Here is a 23,525-nt window from a genome sequence, read left to right as displayed (position 1 = left end):
GAGTACCATTATCGAACAGGTATAAGGTCCTAGATTTCTCGAAGTTCTCAGGACAGGACAATGTGACAACATATGAACATGTCAGCTGATTCTTAGTCCAGTGCAGGGAGTCATCAGCTACCGATGCTTTAAGGGTTAGATTGTTTCCTCTGTCTCTGTCAAGATTGGCCTTCACGTGGTTTTCATCATTGCCATATAATTTTGTACAAAGTTGGGCCGATCTGGAGAAACAGTTCCATAAGTACTTTTATAGCGGGATTCATGAGATGAAGTTGTCCGATTTAACGTCAATCAAACAGAAGCATGACAAATCGGTTCAAGATTATATCCAGAGATTCAGAGATATGAGGAACAGGTGCTTTAGTTTGGCTTTAACAGATTCCCAGCTTGCCGATCTCGCTTTCCAAGGCCTACTGGTGCCAATCAAGGAGAAGTTCTCAGCCCAGGAATTCAAGAGTCTAGCTCACCTAGCTCAGAAGGTGACGGCACACGAGCAAAGGTTTCTTGAGGCTAGAAAGGCATATAAAAAGGTGAACAATGTTAGCACATATGTCTTTGAAACCGAAGAGGATGAGGACCCTGAGGTAGCAATAGCTGAATGGGCAAGGAACAAATGAGTGGTCACGTGCCAATGGGTCAAGGACTCTGGAAAGGAGGAAAAAATTGATTTCGACATCACCAAAGACGATAGGATCTTCGATTTATTGCTTCAGGAGAAACAAATCCACCTTCTTGCTGGTCATGTAATTCCATCTGCTACAGAGCTAGGGAAGAGAAAATACTGCAAGTGGCATAACACAAGGTCTCACAACACCAATGAGTGCACAGTCTTCAGGCAGCAGATCCAATCCGCCATTGAGCAGGGAAGAATCAAGTTCGACGACCCAAAGAAATCCATGGAGATCGACGGCAATCCTTTTCCTGTCAACATGGTCCACACAAGCGAGGGGATAGCCAATAGAAGAAGCTATCGGCCCAATGCCGCTATGATCATCAGCAAATATCAAGGGAAGCTTGAGAGGCAGAAAGAGGAGTGTTACAAAGACAACAACAATTTCGATCCTCATTGGGACTACGAATTCTTTAGATTCTACTAGAACGAAGGGATGAGGTTACCCTCGAAGGAAGGTTGCCCGTGATGCAGTGATGCCGACGAAAACCACGTCGGTAATTCAAGCCGATTTCGTCCCGGAAAGGAAAATCGGTCGGTGCAGAAGAAGCTGCCTGTTGATCAGAGATTGGGACTTGCTAGCCGATTGGTTTCTATTGGATTATATTGCTATACTATATTATCATCAGCCGATTGCCTTCATATCATTATATACATTGGACATATAGCCGATTACTCAAAACCCTATCGCCATCGGCTGGTATCGGCATCGGCTGGAATTACTCCATTGGCTTGTCAACTGATCGGCTCATTGATCTGGTATTTGCATATCTTGTCAGTTGCAGGATCAAACTGACTGGCACGCCCACATCTCACCAAACTTTGGACCTGCATTGGAGCTAAGCAGATCTCCCAGGCCAGTGTGTGTTTTTCGCGTCAACAGGTTGTTAACGATTATAGAGTGTTTTATTGAGTAGTTCAGCTACTAGCTTGGTGGTATCAGTGATTAGTAGCTTTTTTTGAGAGTTTTATTAAGTTTGTTTCTAAACCATGTAGATGAAATAACAGAATTGGAACTTGTTTGGTCAAGTATATCAGTTATTAATTCTATGACACCAGAAAATTACATTGTTTCATCGCATTTAAAGGCTACAGGTATTTTTCTTTTTTACGGAGTGATCAAACCGAATCAAGGGATGCACTACTGCAAATTATATCTTCTCGCCCTAGTGGACTTCTTTATGGAGTGAACTATATCAAATGTTTTGCTTTTGATGCTGATCTAATTAGTCTGCTGATCGTTACGGAGATGTTGGTCATTTCCAACTCTTAATCTTGCTAATTTTTTTCCTTCTTTTGCTCCTTGATAGGCTCGCTTGGCAAGGAATCTCCCCCACAAAATTCAGAAAATAGGAGGGACTGCATAATCAGGTACTGCATACTCCCCCTCACAGCTTCAGTAATGCTTGCATGAAAAAGTTATTAAAACAGGCTCTCTCAAAACAAAATTCATTTCTTTGCCAGTTACTAAGCTTACGGTCTTTAACAACTGAGAATTGCTTTATTAAAGAAAAATCAAAGTAAATATGAGTGATCTTGAGTGTTGTAAATTTGATGGTATAACAGCATAGAAGCACATGGATTTTATGCTGCTATGTTGCTGTAACACAAGTTTGCCAAACATTTATGCAGCATCTCCATGTTCTATCTAGTAGTGGTTTATTTTGTGTACAACAGTGAGATATTACTCCCAATGAAATTTCTACAGATTTTTATAAACATATTGAAATATGATCCATTCTCTAAAAATATGAATGATTTGCACTATAATCATGTAATAATCTAGCTCATAATGTATTACTTACTTTGTTGTATTTTAATCATGAATGATTTGCACTATGATATTTCCACATTTGGTTGATTAAGTATCTGCCAATCAATTGCCATTCATCCTTTTTATTTTCTGGGAGCAATTTTACCATCATTTTTTGCATTGCACCTTTGACTGATATTTCTAAGCATTGCTATTTCCTTTTGAGTACCTCGACAAACAGAGTTGAGCCCATTGTATATCCTATAACTGATTAATGCTTGTAGGTATGGATCTATTTGAGCTTCAACAAAGCCCTATCAGAATTTTGACATTTCCTGTGCATGTCAAAGGTTCTGAATAGATACACTTCACCATTTCCTTTTATTGCAGGATAACATTTTTAGCTATTGTTTTCGGTTAATTTTCAACATATATAGATTCATCTAGGTTGACATTGACGATCAGCGATTGTGCCAACTTTATTCAGTTAAAACCTGATCTAGCCATTTGCAGTTGTGCAACTGCCGTTGATAATTTTTTTTCCTTCTTGGTATAGTCACATCATTAGTTTGTTGTATATGCATGTAGGCACTTATTATTTATCATGTGCAGATTTTATCCATTGGCACAAGTTATACTAATATCTGTTGTTTTATCCTTTGTGTTCATGAAATTTGTATTGTTGAAGATCATTTGAACTTTGAAGTCTATTGATTTTGGCGAAGTCTGAATTCGAGCAAGGTTACCATTGACCATATTATTTGGATAATTTTATGGTTGTTTCTGAGATGGATTTCGTGTCCAAAAATTGTTGATCACTGATTGCCTATATATATGTGGGTGAACCAGTTTAAAGGTTAGCAAATCATATCCAAATCTCTGTCAGGTGCTATTTTGGCAATATTTCCATGTATTACATGCTCAATCATGTCAACTCACAAGACATACAAGGCAATATTGCTATGTCTTTCCATAAATATCATGATAGCAACAATGGTAACATTATCCTCCTTAGCCTATATATAAGTGGGTGAACAAGTATGAACCAAGAAAAAATACTCACCACTGATTGTCGGCTGCATAGGACTGCTAAACTTCAACTCATCATCTTGGTATTGTTCTCCAATCTATCTCTTTTGTGTTGGAAATTATTATATACTTTAGTTTGCACCTATTGATCTCCTACTTCTTCTGTATTGTAGTAAGGCATGGCATCCATGGATGATGTGGATGATGAGGATTTTTCACCACATCAAGCCACAACTAAGGAGTCAATGAACTCTAAGGATGATGCGAAGGTGCAACCTTCATCAAGGCAAACAGCAAACAAGGGGAATTATTACATGGGCCACGTGAATGCCATCATGATGATGTTTCAGTTCATATGTGATGGCTGCCAGCGTGTTGAAAGTTCCATGGAAGAATACAAGTCCAAGAAGGTAGAAAAAGGACAAGGTGAGAAAAGGAAGGTGGGCGAAGGGTATGATCCTCGCTGGTATCTCCCATCGAGAAAACAATGAAGATCTACAATGACAACGTCTCCAATGAACCCACCGAGAACGAACCATGATTTAATATTGTTGCTACTGTGTTTTGACCTTAGAATAATATAACATTTCTTGTGAATTACATGAGAAAATTCATTAAACAATGTCGTTCAGGCCTATTCAATACTGCTTGTGAAATGCACAACCAAATTCGATGAAACTTTGTTGTTATGTTGTCTATTCAGTATTGCTTGTGATTGAATCGATTTTTGGGACCTGTACAAATTTTCTGGTTGTTCATTCTGCTGAGACTGAATCAGTAATATCTGAATATTGCCTTTTTATGTGTATTGTTTTGCTGAAACTGAATGTGAATCAATTACTGTGACTTTTTGACAGTATGATAATATGATCCAAATTGTAATTCAATTCACCTCAGTTGCACTATGTGATGAGTTTTCTGTACACATCCACATGCAAAACAATATGCATATGTTTTCTTCCAGAATACATTCTGAACATCTCCCAAATTGCTTTCTGAACATGTCTTTACATGTTAAAAGATAGGAGCATTTGGTTAATTGTTGTGTATTATGTCACTCACAAAAAAAAAGATGCGCATGAGATGAATAAATATTTTATATCAAAACCATTGTGAAATGTTATGTGTGTCATAGTGAAATAAAAAACGACAGTTCCTTCCATAAAAAAAATATAGGTGCACGATAATTTATATAACTACACATCTCTAAATACAATATAGATGTATAAATAAAATACTATCTACCAATAGTGATCTTAAAAGATAAGAAAAAAATTATAGAATTATTTTCTTTTTCTTCTCAGTCCCTCCCATAGGTGCATTTCTTAACAACATAACAAATAATAGAATGACTCTATACTTCTTTAACATATTTTCATGCGTATATTTCCCTTTTATATTGTATACTTAATTGCTTATATATAATTAAGTCTTGTAAAGTTTTATTGTGCCCACGTAATATCATAATATTGCACTTTATATAAAATATATTTTATACACGATATGAATTTAATTAAAGTTTAAATGCACAGATCATATAAAAATATTATTTTGGTAACATGAAATTTTAAAAAATAATTAAAGACATATAGAATTGCACCGTAGCGTTTAGCACGGGCATATTACTAGTACTGAAGTTGCACTTTTATATACCGAAAGTCGCACGTCTTTGAACAAATTTATTTACAGAGAGCTATACAACATTTTGATAGAAAATCTAACAAAAATGTTTTTCCTAGAATTTATATCGAAATAAATATAGCAAGCCACTTGCACAAATGTAAGAGCAAAATCTGACGGATTTTTCCAAGAAAATATGTCGAAAGAAATATAGCGTATAAGAGCAAATATAAGGGTACAAAATCTGACAGATTCTTTCACAAGAATTTTTGTCACAAGAAATATAGCAATTCTGATTTATTTAAGGTACCCATTATTATAATCTCCAATGAAACGTTGCCATAAAAAACTGGGTAATCAATTCTAAAAAAAAAAAACTGGGTAATCGTGCTTGAAAAGAAAAGCATCACACGTTTCCAAAACAACATAAAAAAACCCTATAGCGCCATTGTTACACAGTAGTACTGGTACAGCTGGGCCGCCGCCGCAGCAAAGCTGGCCCCACTCCCCTCCCATCTCCTCAACCCCAACCTTCAGGTACGACCAAAAAAAGATCTCGCTTTCTTTCTTGTCTCACAAGCCAAAAGACCCGCCTCGCGAACATCGCGCCGTCCACGTGGACAGCCCCGGACAAGGTGCACCGCTCGATCGTGTCCAAGGTGTGAACGCGTTCGCCGCGACTGAACAAGGAAGGAAATCAAACGCAGTTATTACGCAGTACGAAACTGTCATTTGTCTGTCTTGCTGATCTCCCCCTGTAAAACATTTAATTGTTAACCGTATCCCTACCCAACATTCCAGAGTCAAATCTCCGGGGTTTAAAAGCAAATCGGTCAACCTATGAGGGGTTAAAGTGGAAAAGCTCCACGGCCCACGCAGACAAAATTCTCTCTCTCCTCTCCTGTGGTTTTGTTTATAATTAGGCTTTTCTCCGGGAGGCCAGGAGGCACGTCGCCCTCGTCCGCCGCCGCGTGTTCGCAAGCGAGCAAACCGCTCCTCCTCCGCCGCCGCCTCCGCGCCTCGCCTCGTCTCCTCCTCCTCCCCCCTGCTCCGTCCCACACCACCCGTAGTAGGGGCCGTGGCCGGATCGCAATGTCGGCGTCGGGGGGATTGAGCTTGGTGCGCCGCGCCGTCGAGGCCGCGCGCCGCACGCCGCGGTGGCAGAAGAGGCTCCTCGTCCTCACCGCCGGGTACGTTTCCGCCTCTCCCCCTCATGCTCCGCGCGCCCCTGATATACACCTCACCCCCGTTGATCGATCTAGTTATACGCGTGCGCAACCGTGTCCTTGCGCTGGATATGGTGCGTTGGGCCGCCGTACGTGCGCGCGTCCGCGCTTTGGTTTGATTGCCGAACTTTGATACACCGTGTAAGTGTTTTCGTCGCGATTTTGCGCTAGTTCTATCAAGGCGGCTGTATAAACATGAGAGTAGTTAAAGCCTTTCCTCCAAAACATGAGATTAGTTTAATCGGGGATGTTCTTTTCAATGGATTTTTTTTTTCGGTTTAAGAATTAAGTCGGTGGTGATCTGTCAACCTGCAACTTTTCTTTTGCCCCTGAAGTCCGTAGCCCGACGCTTACTTTACACCTAGCCCAACACTTAAACACCGCACTACGTTGTTTATTAAGATTTGGGTGAAAAAGTTGTTCAGAAGTTCGATCATTTATTGGTAAAATTACTCATAGATCTAACAAATCTGGTTCACGTTTATATTCATAATTGGTTATGGTGAAATCTAAAAAATATTATCTATGTCATCTTGACACTTGAAAAAGAATGTGATTGTGATGTGAAAGTGAAACAACAAATTATTTGAAGTGTGCTGGAACCATGGTGCCTACTAGGCCAATCGTCTAAATCGGATTGTATTATTCTTGTTCATTGACATTGTAATATTGAAATCACCGCCTCACGATTCTAGGGAGACGAGTATGTATTGTGTCACCAAAAGTCCAAAACATGTCCTACTTGTTTATTTAACGTCATAAATAATAAATAATAATATATTCGTCCAATAAAAAGTCCAATCCTGAAGATGTATTTAGACATGCACGTTGTCCTGGTACATCTTCAGATATATTGGGGTTTTTTGGGACAGAGGAGTGGGCATTTAAGCAGATTGTATTCTCACCCTTTTGCTTAAGAGAATGTGCTATAGCTATTAATCCATGATGCTAGACATGTTTGTCCCAGATAGATTCATGGTGATGGTTTGTCCTTCATATTTCTTATTGTAACCCGGGATCATATTGGAATTGTGCACAGCAGATACTGTTCATGATATTGTTTGATCACAAAAGTGAAATAACATTTGTATTGCCGGATTTCTGTTTTTGGGCCATGTAGCAAAATCTTGTAAGCGTCTCAAGCAATTTTAGTGAATACTTCTCTTGTGGTTCTTTCTGTTTTGAAAGTGAAGAAGACTAGCAGCAGAGGTGTGCTATTCATTATAGCTGGAAGAAATTTTTATTTACATGTTCTGTTATGGCTCTGATAAGTTCATTAGTTGGTATTCATTGGCAAATCAAAAACTAGTAAATGCAACTTAAAACTCACTGAGATGGCAAATGCACTCTTATTATTAGTTTTCATAATATTTTATATTGTATATATTTCAGGACTCTGAGTCTCTCCTCTCACACACCTTTTATTCAAATATCTTTGCAGTGTTGGTTCTTTGACTTATGCTTGCCAGGATAATCAAGTACTTCAAATAAATGATGGAACTGGCAAGAAGAGGGTGGTTATCGTTGGAACTGGTTGGGCAGGCGCAAGTTTCTTGAGAAATATTGACACTTCCTTGTACGATGTTCATGTCGTATCACCTCGCAACTATTTTACCTTCACACCTTTGTTGCCTAGTGTGACATGTGGCACAGTTGAAGCACGTAGTATTGTAGAGCCTATCCGTAATATTGTGAGAAAGGTAAGACCTTACTGAATTAATAATCAATTAGCTATATTATTGATATATTGCATCATTTTGTAATGCAAGAATTCTCACAAATATTACATGTACATTATTTTCCAGAGAGGCGGCGCATTTAGATTTTGGGAAGCAGAGTGCTACAAGATTGATCCAACTAACAAAAAGATCCACTGCAGATCAGACTCAGATGGAAATAGTGAATTTGTTGTAGATTATGATTACCTGGTCGTCAGTGTTGGAGCTAGACCTAATACATTCAATACCCCTGGTGTTGTTGAAAACTGCCATTTTCTAAAGGTCAGTACTAATAAGGCAGTAGGTTAATGAAAGAAATTAACTGTTGTAACAAAACTCGGTTTTATTTTATCATCTTATCAGTTACGACTCTTTCAGCTTATCTCTTGGTCAATGTCTGAATTACCTTCAGCAAACTTGCTTTTACATCTTTACATATACTTGTTCTTTGTCAAACAAAGAATATCCTTGTTCCATCTTACGTCATAACTTCTTTTTCTTTAGTATGTTATCCATTATGTTGTTCAATTTTGCAACATATTTTGCATGGTGAATTGAATCGTCATGTGCATTCTGTCAGGAAGTAGAAGATGCTCAAAAAATTAGGAAGAGTGTCCTGAAATGTTTCGAAAGAGCGTCCCTTCCAAACCTAACTGAGGAAGAGAGGAAGAAGAATCTTCATTTTGTTGTTATTGGTGGTGGCCCAACTGGTGTAGAATTTGCTGCAGAGCTTCATGACTTTGTCAATGAGGACTTGGCAAAGTTGTATCCTGATGTGAAGAAGTATGCGAATATTTCAGTAATTGAAGCTGGAGATCATATCCTTACAATGTAAGACCTTGAGATCTGTTGTACTTGTTGAACCACTGCAAAATATTCACATTTTTAGTTTTATGTTAGTAATTTTGAACCTTCACCCTTTTAGTTTTACCGATCAGAAGCATTTTAGTTGATAATTACATATGTAGGAGGCCTTCAAATTTCAGAAAATTCTGTTTCTTGATGCAGTTTTATGATATTCTTTGCAAAAAAAAGTTTTAATGTTCTATATATGCAGGTTTGACAAGAGAATTACCCAATTTGCTGAAGATAAATTCAAGAGGACAGGCATAGATTTGAAGACGAATTTTAAGGTTGTGAAGGTGTCTGATAAGGCTATCACTATGACTAATTCTGCAACTGGAGAGATTGCTGTGCCTTATGGCATGGCTGTTTGGTCCACTGGTATTGGAACCCGTCCCCTCATAATGGATTTCATGAAGCAAGTTGGTCAGGTATATCTCGTACAGAACTCATAAGAGAATACATTTCAACATATTACACTAAATTATGTTTTTAAAACACTTATTTAATTTGTAGGCAAACCGACGAGTGCTAGCTACTGATGAATGGCTCAGGGTTCATGGATGTGATGATGTATATGCTCTCGGTGATTGCGCGACAATAACTCAAAGAAAAGTTATGGTATGTGTGTACTTCTCAATGCAAAGATACCATATTTTTTGTTCAAGTAAAGAATGCACCATATTTTGTCATTGGCAAGAACATCTCGATATGTTATGGTATAATTATAATTTAACATGTTTCATCGCCTGCTCTCTAGAATACTAAGCTAGCATAATTGAATTTCAAATAGTGGCCTATGTACAGCAATTAGCCCTTTTCAGTGTTAAGTTGCCAGTTAATTATATCTAAGTCTTTGTTTTGATAATAAGTTCATATGATTAAATATAAAAAATTACAAATGCTGAAATTATTATGGTTTAAAGACGGCAACTTTGTGTGAAGCTGTTTAGCCATCTCAAACATATCACTATTATAGTTATAAAGATTTACACCGTGGTGTTCCTTTCTGAACCAACTTCAAAATTTTTGGAGGATGTTTTCAGTTCCTACTTCAAATTCTTTTTGTGAGAAAGGCAAGATTGACATGATCTAGCATCTACCTGTTGTAGTGTTAATGCCATCTTAACATAAATGCTAGTAATTGTTTAGCAAACAAATTTCATGTATTGTCAACTACTTTTGTTTATGAATTTCTGACATTCTTAATGGATTGTGTTGATATGTATATTCAGGAAGATATTGCTTCAATTTTCCGGGTAGCAGACAAGGACAATTCTGGCTCTTTGACTGTCAAGAAAATTAAAAATGTTCTTGGCGACATCTATGAAAGGTACCCACAGGTTGAGTTGTACCTTAAAACTAACCAAATGAAGGACTTCCATGACCTACTCAAAGATTCAGACGGGAATGCTATTAAGGAGTCAAAAGAGCTGAACATAGAGGAATTCAAGAAAGCCCTTGCTCGAGTGGACTCGCAAGTTAAGATGCTCCCAGCAACAGCTCAGGTAATTATTCATGTCTACCATTAGAGAGTTTGCACTTTGCACATAGGGAAAGAAATCTGTTGCAATATATGTCAAATTGATGTGTCCTTAAATATCTACAAACCATTATATGTTTTCCAAATGAGATTGGGTATATTTGTAGTCTTTATGTGCCAAATTAAATTGTTGACCCAAACACAAAGAACCATCTTACTACTCATTGGTTGTATGGATGTATATAGTTCCTTGGTTTTGTCACATATGGTGGATGAGGTAATTTCTTGATCTTAGTGACAAAAAAAGTGCCTTAGACTTCTGAATGGAGGGAGTAAATTTTTGTGGTTTTGTCACATGGTGGATGAGGTAATTTCTTGATCTTAGTGACAAAAAAAGTGCCTTAGACTTTTGAATGGAGGGAGTAAATTTTTGTTTGGCATTTTATATGTCAAATTGATGTGTCCTTGAATATCTACAAACCGTTTCATGTATTCTGAATTTTCGTTTGGCACTTCAGGTTGCTTCACAAGAGGGAGCCTATCTGGCAAACTGCTTCAACAAGATGAAATACTGTGAAGAGAACCCTGAAGGTCCGTTGAGGATCAGAGGCACAGGGCGTCATCGGTTCAAACCTTTCAGGTTTGTTTTCCCTTGCTCTCTTAGCATACATACATTAGGCACTTAAACACTGCTGATCATGTTGATATGGATTTACGGATGAACTTTTTTTGTTTATGACTCCAATCAACTATGCCAAGAAATCGACAACACCAATAAATTAGTCATCTAACTGGTTGGTAGCTAAAAACAATTGGCATTGCCAAACCAAAGTTTTTTGCTCCACCCAGTGGAGCAAACCAAACAAAAGCCTACCAATCTTGTCACATATTGCTGATACACGAGATTTCTTTTGCATGGCATCCAGAATACAGCAGTCCCTAATGGTCGCCCTTTATGATTTACAGGTACAGGCACCTTGGCCAGTTTGCTCCACTGGGTGGAGAGCAAACAGCCGCTCAATTGCCGGGTGATTGGATACATGTTGGTCACAGCACCCAATGGCTATGGTATTCTGTCTATGCCAGGTATTAATAATGCCACCCTACTGAACATGCTTGTCTTCCTTTCTGCACTTCATCTTCCCTCGCATGTATGGACGTGTCGTGTAGAGTTTTTAATGGCGTTTTGCTCTTATGGAATGCAGTAAGCAATTCAGCTGGCGCACCAGGATGCTGGTAGTATCTGATTGGGGCAGGCGGTTCATCTATGGAAGGGACTCAAGCAGCCTATAAATTGAACTAGGATGGTGTTGTTCACCGCCCTGCATTTTGCCAACTGAAGCTCTATTAGACTTGGATAATACAATTTTTGCATACCTTCGGAAACAACTATTTTTGCATACAGCATCATTTTTTTTAGAGAGAGAGAGCATCGTTATATTTGTTCGGCTATTTTCACAAGCTCAGGTTTCTGTAGCGTAGCAAGGTTTTGTCACCAATTTTTGACCTTGCCGATATTTCTATGACACAATGGAGGTTAAATGATTTATACATCAGTACTTTATAATACAGTTCAGTATCCTAGTAATTTAAATGTTGATGTTATGTGTTTTTTTTACCTCGTCCTTCTCTTCTAGCGAGATCACGCTAACCACAGATTCAATTCCCTGTGGAGGCCTTCCTTTAGTTGTTTAGGAAGATTACCGTTAATTATCTTCTTGAATTGTTGCTGATGGAGATAATAAAAGCAGAACAGAGCCTAGTTCCGCCTTTCTCATCCATTCCAATTTCCTGATAAAGTGAACGTACATCAGTACCATTTGAAGGATACGTGCATCAGCAAAATAATGAAATTCTTGAACCAATAAATATTCCCAAATCGAAATTTGAATCCTAATCCTCGTCCAAAAAAAAAAAGAAAAAAGAATCCCAACATCCGGTTTTGAGCAAAAAAGCAAAAGAATTTTGATCTGTTTCCAATGAAAACCTGTTTGAGCAGAAATTTGGAAACCGATGAAAACGTGAGAACAAAGATGGCAAACCAGTTTGAGTGGAAAACCAATCGGTGCAGTAAAATCGACGAAATCAAACAATATCCCAGAACATCTATAGGCTCAACAAACGTATATTACAAATCGACGAAAAAAGAAAGAAACCAAGCGCATGTACAAGGCCCAGCACAAGCTACAAGCAGTGAGATATCCCGAACCCTAAGAATAATTAACTATTTGCCACTCTTATGAGTGGTGTTAAATTATTTACCACTAGACCTATATATTATAGACAACGAGTGACAGATAATTAATTGCCACATAACCCAAAGGTACAAGTGCGGTGCAACGTTGGTGTGCAAGCCCCAGAACAAGCAGCGAGACACCGCACGGTGCTACCCGTGGACCGGATCTGGATCGATCGTTGCAGGAAGGAGGAAACGGCCGAGCAGCAGACAGCATGCAGCATCTAGCGCGCCACTTGTAATACTCTGCGGTGCGCGCTGTCTGGCCACGGGAGAACTCCACTGCCGCTGGCTTGTGCTACTAGTTTGTACAGTACATGCTCCAAAACCGTCACATGGCGGGGGCACGCGCCGCTCGGCGTAAGTAGCAAACGAGCAGTCGACACAGCGACATGTATGAGTAGTCGACCGATGGCCCAGCTCTGCGGGACGGGGACGGGACGGTGGATTTTACGGCAAAAGCGACGGGGAGATGGCCCCCGCGCGTGCGGCCCCACCGCCGTCTGGCCCGCCCGGTTGGTTCTCCAATCTCGAGCGAGCGTACCTGGACCAACCACCAACATACAGTGACGATGCACGCAGCACGCAACAACCAACGTCGTTTCGATTCGGTGCATAGCTGAATCTGAATCTGGAATCAATATGCTGGATCCACACTCCACAGAGGACGGGACGATTGCATGCCCGGGGTCCTCACTCGTCAATAATGCCGATTGATGCATGTGTGTGCTGGTGTGGTTTTTTGGTTTTCATGTAGCGTCGCATCGTCCTTTTGCTATCGATCATTAATTGTACTCTCTCACTGCTATGCTATGCATGCTGGTCTTTTCCTTTTCCGAACAGGAGTTCGTGGCCATGGACCCCTTGCTTTGCCTTTCCAAATGATCAAAGCTCGTACTGAAGAAATCTCGTGATAATTAGATCTTTTTGTTGATGCTGTTTTAATGATTATGCTCTTGTGCCAAACAAATTTGCGACGGTGAAGAACAGTTTTTGAGTTTTTCCCACCAGCTGCGTGTGTCCACCTTACCCTCCCTTTGCCCGTTCACTATGGCCGTGTGGGCCCAAATGGTTGCATGAAAGGGCTACAATACAACACAGCTCCTTAATTAAAGTTCATGTCCTTTATTTCATTAAGAAGAATAATCTCGAGTGAGCATGCAATCAAACAATATAGATGGAAGAGAAAGAATCATGTTATACTCCAGTGTGACCTCAACCAAATAGGCAGCCAAGTTTATTAAACGTAACTATTTGTGACGCGGTAAAGTGAGTTAACGTTTGGCTGTGGTTCTGTGAACCAGATAATCTCTTATACTTCAAATGTTTGGCCCAAGTTATTCCTAAAAGAAAAGTAACCAAACACGAAAATTGCTGTAGGCAAAAAAAAAAAAAAGAAGAAAAGGAATGTTTCAATTAAAATTCTATGGTCCGGACGTAGCATCCTCTAGAAATGATGCCTTGATTTGCTTGACTGGCCCTCGAGCTGAAGAAAATTACAGAGGACTTTCGTCCTTCACTCCTTCGGAAGGATTTCACACGCGTCCAGCACGAATCTCTGAGCAGGTTTCTTCTACCTTCCCTCGATCATCTTCCCTCCCCTCCCCATCTAACTTCCTGGTTGCAACCCCAATCTCCAACAGGTGCTCGTGCTCTCCAGCCTTCGCCTCTTGCAGTCCTCCTCGACAATATAATGTAATATCGAGATGGCCACTACTATAAAAATAATTTTTCATGGCGTCACCCTTTTATTTTTGCCCGCGGAATAACGAAACAAATGCTTGTAAAAATATATTAGATTATTCTGGATCACAAATCACCAGTGAAAACGGATTTTCGCTGATGGACAATTAGGAGGTCCGCTATAAAAAACCAACTCTATTTTTCGAGGCAGGCCTCTGCGAAAATCGGGTTTTGTTGGCGGTAAGTAAAGGGCACCGCTGCGAAACAAATTTTGACGCTATTAAAATCCACAGCCCACCACACCTACTGCCCACCAAACTCCCTCGAGTCTCTCCCTCCTCCCTCGGTCCCTCTGCCTCCCTCCTCTTTCTATCTCTCTCCCACTCTTCTCCCTCCTCCCTTCTCTCTCCACCGTCGCCAGTTGTTGTCGCCTCCAACACCGCTGGTTGCAGTCGCCTCCACTGCTGCCCAGTACCGCTGTCACATCGGCCAACGGGGAGGCCTAGGCCTCCAGATCTAGCGACCCCATCCTTCCCGCTAGTGGAACTAGCTAGATAGAGCGGGCTGAGTACAAGCGATGACGATGAGGGAGAGGGTGGCTGCACGGGGAAGGGGCCGGCGCGGCGCAGGGAAGGAGGTGGTGGCAACAGCACCGGGAAGGGATTGGCGGTGGCTCACGACGGTAGAGGTGCGGGAGAGGGTGCGGCGAGGAGGGGATCCACTGATGCCGGGCCTCGGGAGCGGTGCTGGGAAGGGGCAGCAGGGACTCTCGGGGTTAGCGGCACGGGGGAGGGGACGACAGGGAACAGATCCGGTGCCGACGAGCCTTGGGTGAGTGGATCCGGCGCCACCGAGCCTCAGGAGCAGAGCGGGGAAGGGGGTGACGGCGGCGCTTGGCGGCAGCGGCAGAGGGAGCAAATCTGGCACCGACCATTCACACCCTTCCTCGGGAGCACAAATCCTTCCTTACCTCGTGCTTCGTGATGTGATGTGAATTTTTTGTGCTTGATCTGTGATGTGGAATTTATGCTCTGTGATATGAATTTGTGGAATTTTTGTGCTTTGTGATCTTGATCGAACCATCATTGTGGAATTTGTGCTTTTTGATGTGGATTTAGGATTTGGGGATATAGATTTGGGAACGAATTGCAGCAGCATGCATGTATTTTCATTTTCGTTGGTGGCTAGAGGGCAGCTGCATGGGGTATTTTTCATTTTTTTTTCCCTGAAATTGATTATCCCTTGCAACCAGCTTAACAAAGCCGTCAACAAAAATGAATTATCGCTAGCAGCTCGCATAACACAACCGCCAACGAAAATCGGTTGTCGCTAGCGGTTGAAGTCCCGCTTGTGAAGACCTTAAATTTTCACTGGCCTTCAATCGCATGTGGTTAGTCTAGCTGACAGGAAAGACTAATTTTAGCTGGCACGAAAATCCTTTTTTAGTACTGGGGCACGAGCGCACGACCAAAGATCAGTTTCCAGATGAGTTATGGTAGGACGAGCTTGCCGTCGCAACGTGTGACCACCACTCATAAATTCGGCCTTCGCCTGGGAAAAGTAGAGGCCGTAGGGCGTAGGAAAACTTTGGACGGGCTCACTGCTGCTGAGGTGCGATGGACCCTCTGACCTTGAAGGAGAAGTGGGGATGGGAGATGGGGAGGGAAGAGGATAGAGAGGAAAATGTTCATCTTGACTCATGAGGAAGAGGAATAAAGTTCTGAGATCTGTGCTGGACACGTACCAAGAGAAGAGATGAAGTCGTTCTGATGAGTGATGAGTAAAGGACAGACATCTTGCATAATTTTGTTCCCCTGGAGCTCTCCTACACTAGTTGTCGATAATTATTTTTTAGTCGCGATTGTAATAAGGATAAGATGGGATGTGAGATAATCGTTTGTAGATTAATATACATTTACAATAAAGCTATAGCTACTTCAATACAATGCTCTTGGGGCACTAGTTGCACCTAGCAAATTGGAACGCATGACGGCACGGCAGCCATCTTGATACTCAAATCCAGTACCGATAGGATGGAGAGTCAGAGTCAAACCTGCAACGAATGAGCCAGGAAGGGGCCGTTTAGTTCATGGAAAGGTAAAAAAAATAAGCATACTAATTTGGTGAGATGAAACATCTAGTAAATTGGTTATCTCTATTAGTAGAATGATACTTCCTCCATTTCAAAATATAAGGCATAACTATTTTGTTTTCATATGTTTCATAGTAGAAGACATGCATGCAATTAATTAACTAGCATATTTTCTTCACTAAATTATAGTTTTTTAAATCATCATCCCTCAAAATCTCTAATTATAGAATTAGATGCTTGCATTAAGATGATAATAATTATTTTATATTTTTTAGGTTAAGAGTAGCTGTACCTTTATATTTTGAAATCGAGGGAATAATAAATTGCGTCGGTGCCGACTGGCTGGAGTCCACTACGTGGACATAAGCAGCGGACTGGGAAGTTAATCCCGTTGCACATATCAGTTGGAGGCATCAATCTAACGGGTTATATTTACAGGTGATGTGACCTGATGTGTGATCAGTTTTGTAGAAGTTAATGTGCTGCAGTGGGTATCAACTGTATATAAATGAAATTAAAAGATTAGTACCTGAATTATCATAATATATTATTTATAAGATTATAGATATAAATTAAATATTTTAATAAATAGTCTTATCGGTTGTTGACATTAATTCCCTAATAAGTCAAAAACGGTTTATTAGAAAATAAAAATTAATACGTTCTTAATGACTTAAAAGCCAATATCCAAAAAGATTACATTAAAAATATCTTAAAAGTAATTTCAAAATTAAATTTGAAAATTCAAATTTTAACTTTGGCTTTGGCTTATTAAGCCAACCGGTGGAGTCCAAAGTTAACAAATATCTTATAATAATGGATCTACGTAATACAGTGAAGAAAGAGTTTTAGAAACATTTTTAGAGACGTTGGTTAATTAATTTATGATAATAACCCAATAAAGTATAGCTGAAAATAACAGCGCCAACACCATACTTTCTAATACTTTTCTAGTCATATGTCCTTAATGTTGAAGTGATCAGGTAGCATACATTATCTAAGCTCTGGCTTATGGAATATGGAACATTTCGTCAAAATAATTAAAAAAAGTCGCTCGATTTTTCTCCAACACAAGAGTGTGACGGAATAAAATGATCAATTAGTTTCTAGAAACTGGGGCGGGAATCTTGTTGCTCTCTTTCTTTTAGTGAACCGACAACCACATCAGTCAAGTTTAGTTTTATAAAATTTAGATATAAAAATCACGCCTCTGCAATGACCTACCCCATTCAGCAAAATATGTCAAATGATATGATGGCACGTGTGCAGCGGTCTTGCCTTATAGTGGTGATAGATAATTATATTTATATTACAAGATACCCGGAATTATTGCGTAACATATGCGTTGTGCATATTCCTGTATCATTGGCATTTTAAATCCGTATATTTCAGCAATAATGCGATTAATTATGCTTCTCTCCGGGGAAGGCGTCAACTCTCAGGTGTACGTATGTCATCAAAAGAGGAAAAAAAAAAAACTCTCAAATGTAGCTTCGAAGAAGAATCCAATTCATCATTTTGGCATCTCGCAAATCCATTGGTCAAAATTTCAAGTTGAACACATGGGCTTGTTGCAGCATGGAAACTTAAAACTTATGTTGTCGTCTTGTACTTAGTAATATGTTTGTAATAGTTGGAGTATATATATGGTCTTTCTGCAGTATTCTATTAGATCCATTCCGGCGTGCCATGCTCTTGAAAACATTCAGATGCTCATCACATCACATATTCACATGCATGCATTATTTGGCTTTTTGGGTACGTAGAGTACTAGTGGAACTTGGATACCTATTAATCATTAATCATATATATATACAGGATGTATTGTGATATTAATGAGTTTTGTAACTTCAAGGCATATGCCATTGTTTCTAAAATTCCATTAAGGCCCCGTTTAGTACGTGAAAAGAAAAATTTTGGATATCATATCGAACGTTTAACCGGATGTCGGAAGAGGTTTTCGGATACAAATGAAAAAACTAATTTCATAACTCACCTTGAAACCGCGAGACTAATCTGTTAAACCTAATTAATTCGTCATTAGTATATGTGGGTTATTGTAGCACTTATGGCTAATCATGGACTAATTAGGATCAAAAGATTCGTCTCGCAATTTCCATGCAAACTGTGCAATTAGTTTTTATTGTTATCTATATTTAATGCTCCATGCATGTGTCCAAAGATTCAATGTGATGTTTTTAGAAAAAACTTTTTGTAAACTAAACCGGGCTTAAATAGCTATGGTATATTTTCTAACAACATTGATCTATGCATAACATAGATTACAGTGAATTCTATCACTGAAAAAAAATCGTGTTCAAAGGAATCTCCATATATCGAGTAATAAATCAATAATAAACAGAACATGCACTATTCATAGTTGGTAATAGGAAGATGCAAGGCCCATCACTCCATCAGTGACTCATCGCTCACTTTGTGCGTTAGTTTGCTAAGGATTGTAACCGTTATCTAGCTATATTTGTTACGTTTTGTGAGCTATTATTTCACTAATGCATGGCACGTTGAACTTTAAGGTCGTGTGGCCTCATGCATCTTAAGTTATAAAATTTCAACAAGAATATCAAAATTATAGTACATCAGGAGCTTTATGTTGTTCCATTGATATGGTGCTTTTACAGTTTTCACCCTCATTGTTGCTGCTGCATATTTTGCTTCTATACTGAATAAGTTATGTCTGAGTTATACTTCTATGATTCAAAGTGAGCAAGAGCTCAACTAAAGAATTTCTTGTACAATACCTCTTGTTAAGAATGATGGAAAAAAAGAAGGCTTTCAACTGAAATTAATATGCATATATGAATCTCTAGGGATGAACCTGAACAATCATTTCTCCAGATTCATCCCTAAACCCTAAACCTTGTCTAGGTTCATCCCTAGAAGTTGTCATTTTTGGGATCGGATGGTGTACATGATGGTTAGCAGGCTAGCAAGATAATGATATGACTCATCGCTCACTTTATACGTTATGGTGTACATGATGCAACCGTTATCTAGCTATATTTGTTGCATTTTGTGAGCTATTATTTCAGTAAAGCATGACACGTTGAACATTAAGGTCATGTGGCCTCATGCATCTTAAATTACAAATTTCAACAAGAATGACAAAATTATGGTACGCCAGGTGCTTTTTATTGTTCCGTTGATACGGTACCGAACGTTTGATTATAGCAAGGATTAGATTTGCACTGAATTCGAGAGATTTAAGAGAAATCACCATTTTTCTCTACTTGTAGTGAAGGATTGATCTAATTCACATTAGGTGCCCCAACAAATCCCCTTTGGTTTCATCATGAAAGTAACTTTTGTGTTCATCACATATACTCCCTCCGTCCCGTAAGGAGAAACCATTTGTCCAGATTCATCCCTAAACCCTAAACCTTGTCCAGGTTCATCCCTAGAAGTTGTCATTTTTGGGATTGGATGGTGTACATGATGGTTAGTAGGCGGGAGATAATGATATGACTCATCGCTCACTTTATACGTTAGTTTGGTAAGGATTGCAACTGTTATCTAGCTATATTTGTTGCGTTTTGTGAGCTATAGTTTGGTAAGTATTTGCCATATGTGCTTTGTGTTTGTTCTTATTGGAATAAAAGGACGGACATCCTTTATACGCTCCATTTATATCTTAAAAACAAAGTAGCTTCGGATCGAATGTAAGCACACAGTAAAATTGTAGAGTACCGATGATGGTAATTAGTCACGACAACGTACTAGGATATATCCTTATAGAGGCATGGTATTTAAATATGAAAGACAACTTTTTTTCTATTTATATCACCCAAAGTTTCACATGTCACATATGATGATATCTGAGCTTATTTTTAACTTCCGAACCACTATACTGTTAAAACTCATTACAAGACACCGCCAAGGGTGGTAATGGTACTGGGTGCACCATAGTACCTAGGGTAGATACCATATCTAGATGGCACGTTAAAAGCCAACAGAGCTTGAGCTTGAGCCAGATTCCGATCAAAGTAGAGATCACCAAACTGCTGGAGTTGTAGCTGCTGCGCTATGGCCTGAACAATGTTAATGTCCTGATAGTGAGATTGTTGCGCCACCAGCCCGAGCTGTTGCCAGACTTGGTTGTTTCTCAGTTGAAACGCAGCTGATTGCAAGAAGGGGCTTGCCGCTATGCCATACTGCTGCCTTACGAACTCATTATATGGGCTAAGCACCTGTTGCTGTAGCAGGACAGGCGACTGCAGCTGATATTGCCTATAACTTTGACCTAAAACATCAAACTGCGCAGAGGCGCCGCATGCAGCAATAGCAAGAAGAGCAAAGACGAAAATGATCTTCATTGCTGCGGGACACTAGATCTTTCTATTTTGCTGTATAATGCTTGAACTGTGTGAACGATGAGGAGGGTTTCCATTGCGCTTGTCCATTTATAGATGCGGTGGCACGTATTTTCTTTCAATTCCTCATCGGTTGCTTTAGAGTGTTAGTTTTTCTTGGATGTCCTATTAGGATATAAGTGAGTCATGCCATTTGGACAGATGTTCTATTAGGTGCCCCAACAAATCCCCTTTGGTTTCATCATGAAAGTAACTTTTGTGTCCATCACATATACTCCCTCCGTCCCGTAAGGAGAAACCAACATCTAGGGATGAACCTGAACAATCATTTGTCCAGATTCATCCCTAAACCCTAAACCTTGTCCAGGTTCATCCCTAGAAGTTGTTATTTTTGGGATCGGATGGTGTACATGATGGTTAGCAGGCGGGAGATAATGATATGACTCATCGCTCACTTTATACGTTAGTTTGGTATGGATTGCAACCGTTATCTAGCTATATTTGTTGCGTTTTGTGAGCTATTATTTCACTAATGCATGACACGTTGAACATTAAGGTCGTGTGGCCTCATGCATCTTAAATTACAAATTTCAACAAGAATGACAAAATTATGGTACGCCAGGTGCTATTTATTGTTCCGTTGATGCGGTACCGAACATTTGATTATAGCAACGATTAGGTTTGCACTGAATTCTTAAATCACCACTCGAGAGATTTTAGAGAAATCACCACTTTACTCTACTTGTAGTGCAGGATTGATCTAATTCGTATTTCTGTAAACCAACTTGTTACGTGTTTTCTTGTCTAAACATTTTGGATAGACTTGGGCTGTGTTTGGAATCCAGGGTTCCCAACCCATCTCCATCGTATTCCACACGCAAGCTTCTCAAACTGCCAAACGGTGTGTTTTTTGCAAAAGGTTTCTATACAAAAGTTGCTTCAAAAACTCATATGGACCCATTTTTGAAAAAAGATAGCTAATACTTAATTAATCACGCTCTAATGGAGCGCTCCGTTTTCTGTGCGCAATTCGCATGTTGGGAACAGCTCATTCTAAACACATCGTTGATTCGTCTTCGAGATGGAAAAGGACTACCACAGATTTGTAGTGTGTCAAGAACCAGTTTCCTTTGGGTACATCATGCGTGAGTTCCTGTAGTTTTGTTGAAACATCAGGTTTATTATCCATTTTGTTTGCAGTAAACTATCGACTTGGTATGTTAGAATAAACTTCTCATAGAAACGAGGGGTCAGCAAGAACAACCTCAGTGTGTAGGAGCATTCCATAAGTAAGACATCTCATAAATTTCACTTTGGAAGAAGTGTACATTTTTTTAAGTTACTCTTTCGTGGCTGAATAAACTAAGGAACATAATAAATCCTTCTTTCTAGTTTTTACCCTCATTGTTGCTGCTGCAGTTTTTAATTCTATAATGAATTAGCTATGTCTAGGTTATACTTCTGTGATGCAAAGTGAGCGAGAGCTCAACTAAATAATGCCTTGTACACTACCTCTTGTTAGGAATGATGGACAACAAGATGTCTTTCAATTGAAATTCATATGCATATATGAAAGTCTTTAATATACCAATGTTTAAAATTTTGTAACCATATATTGATGTCGCTTGAAACAACATATTTGCATGAAGTGACACGTTTGCTCGACAAGGGCATGTCATATTCACAATGATCATGCATATGCGGCCTTTCATATGCGCTTGTTTTAGTAGTGGATGAAGAATCAATGTGGATTGCTACATCTTTACCAGCTTTGTATGGTCTATGATTTTGTTGTAGTGGATTTAGTATTTGCCATATGTGCTTTGTGTTTGTTCTTATTGGAATAAAAGGACGGACATCCTTTATACGCTCCATTTATATCTTAAAAACAAAGTAGCTTCGGATCGAATGTAAGCACACAGTAAAATTGTAGAGTACCGATGATGGTAATTAGTCACGACAACGTACTAGGATATATCCTTATAGAGGCATGGTATTTAAATATGAAAGACAACTTTTTTTCTATTTATATCACCCAAAGTTTCACATGTCACATATGATGATATCTGAGCTTATTTTTAACTTCCGAACCACTATACTGTTAAAACTCATTACAAGACACCGCCAAGGGTGGTAATGGTACTGGGTGCACCATAGTACCTAGGGTAGATACCATATCTAGATGGCACGTTAAAAGCCAACAGAGCTTGAGCTTGAGCCAGATTCCGATCAAAGTAGAGATCACCAAACTGCTGGAGTTGTAGCTGCTGCGCTATGGCCTGAACAATGTTAATGTCCTGATAGTGAGATTGTTGCGCCACCAGCCCGAGCTGTTGCCAGACTTGGTTGTTTCTCAGTTGAAACGCAGCTGATTGCAAGAAGGGGCTTGCCGCTATGCCATACTGCTGCCTTACGAACTCATTATATGGGCTAAGCACCTGTTGCTGTAGCAGGACAGGCGACTGCAGCTGATATTGCCTATAACTTTAACCTAAAACATCAAACTGCGCAGAGGCGCCGCATGCAGCAATAGCAAGAAGAGCAAAGACGAAAATGATCTTCATTGCTGCGGGACACTAGATCTTTCTATTTTGCTGTATAATGCTTGAACTGTGTGAACGATGAGGAGGGTTTCCATTGCGCTTGTCCATTTATAGATGCGGCGGCACGTATTTTCTTTCAATTCCTCATCGGTTGCTTTAGAGTGTTAGTTTTTGTTGGATGTCCTATTAGGATATAAGTGAGTCATGCCATTTGGACAGATGTTCTATTAGGTGCCCCAACAAATCCCCTTTGGTTTCATCATGAAAGTAACTTTTGTGTCCATCACATATACTCCCTCCG

General features: G+C 39.6%; 2 protein-coding genes and 1 pseudogene across 2 annotated transcripts; 1 reads left to right on the top strand and 2 right to left on the bottom strand.

Annotated features, from left to right (window-relative positions):
• The first annotated feature begins 6,016 nt into the window (after positions 1-6,016).
• LOC127772741 (external alternative NAD(P)H-ubiquinone oxidoreductase B3, mitochondrial-like) lies at positions 6,017-11,911 on the top strand. The gene is made up of 10 exons (XM_052298703.1): positions 6,017-6,262; positions 7,740-7,998; positions 8,104-8,298; positions 8,597-8,847; positions 9,074-9,290; positions 9,376-9,480; positions 10,095-10,367; positions 10,861-10,982; positions 11,309-11,428; positions 11,548-11,911. The coding sequence occupies exons 1-10, from the start codon at positions 6,165-6,167 to the stop codon at positions 11,633-11,635; spliced, it is 1,728 nt and encodes a 575-aa protein (XP_052154663.1). The 5' UTR covers positions 6,017-6,164; the 3' UTR covers positions 11,636-11,911.
• Positions 11,912-20,231: 8,320 nt separating this feature from the next.
• On the bottom strand, positions 20,232-20,684 carry LOC127774991 (prolamin PPROL 14E). Its single transcript, XM_052301288.1, has one exon. It carries the CDS (start codon positions 20,682-20,684, stop codon positions 20,232-20,234), a length of 453 nt encoding a protein of 150 aa, XP_052157248.1.
• Positions 20,685-22,792: 2,108 nt separating this feature from the next.
• On the bottom strand, positions 22,793-23,245 carry LOC127775057 (prolamin PPROL 14E-like; annotated as a pseudogene).
• Positions 23,246-23,525: the final 280 nt, after the last annotated feature.

This window comes from Oryza glaberrima, chromosome 5 (genome assembly GCF_000147395.1).
Source record: "Oryza glaberrima chromosome 5, OglaRS2, whole genome shotgun sequence".
Taxonomy (NCBI): Eukaryota; Viridiplantae; Streptophyta; class Magnoliopsida; order Poales; family Poaceae; genus Oryza; species Oryza glaberrima.
Note: the sequence above shows the minus strand (reverse complement) of the source record. Positions and strands in the feature narration are given on the sequence as shown.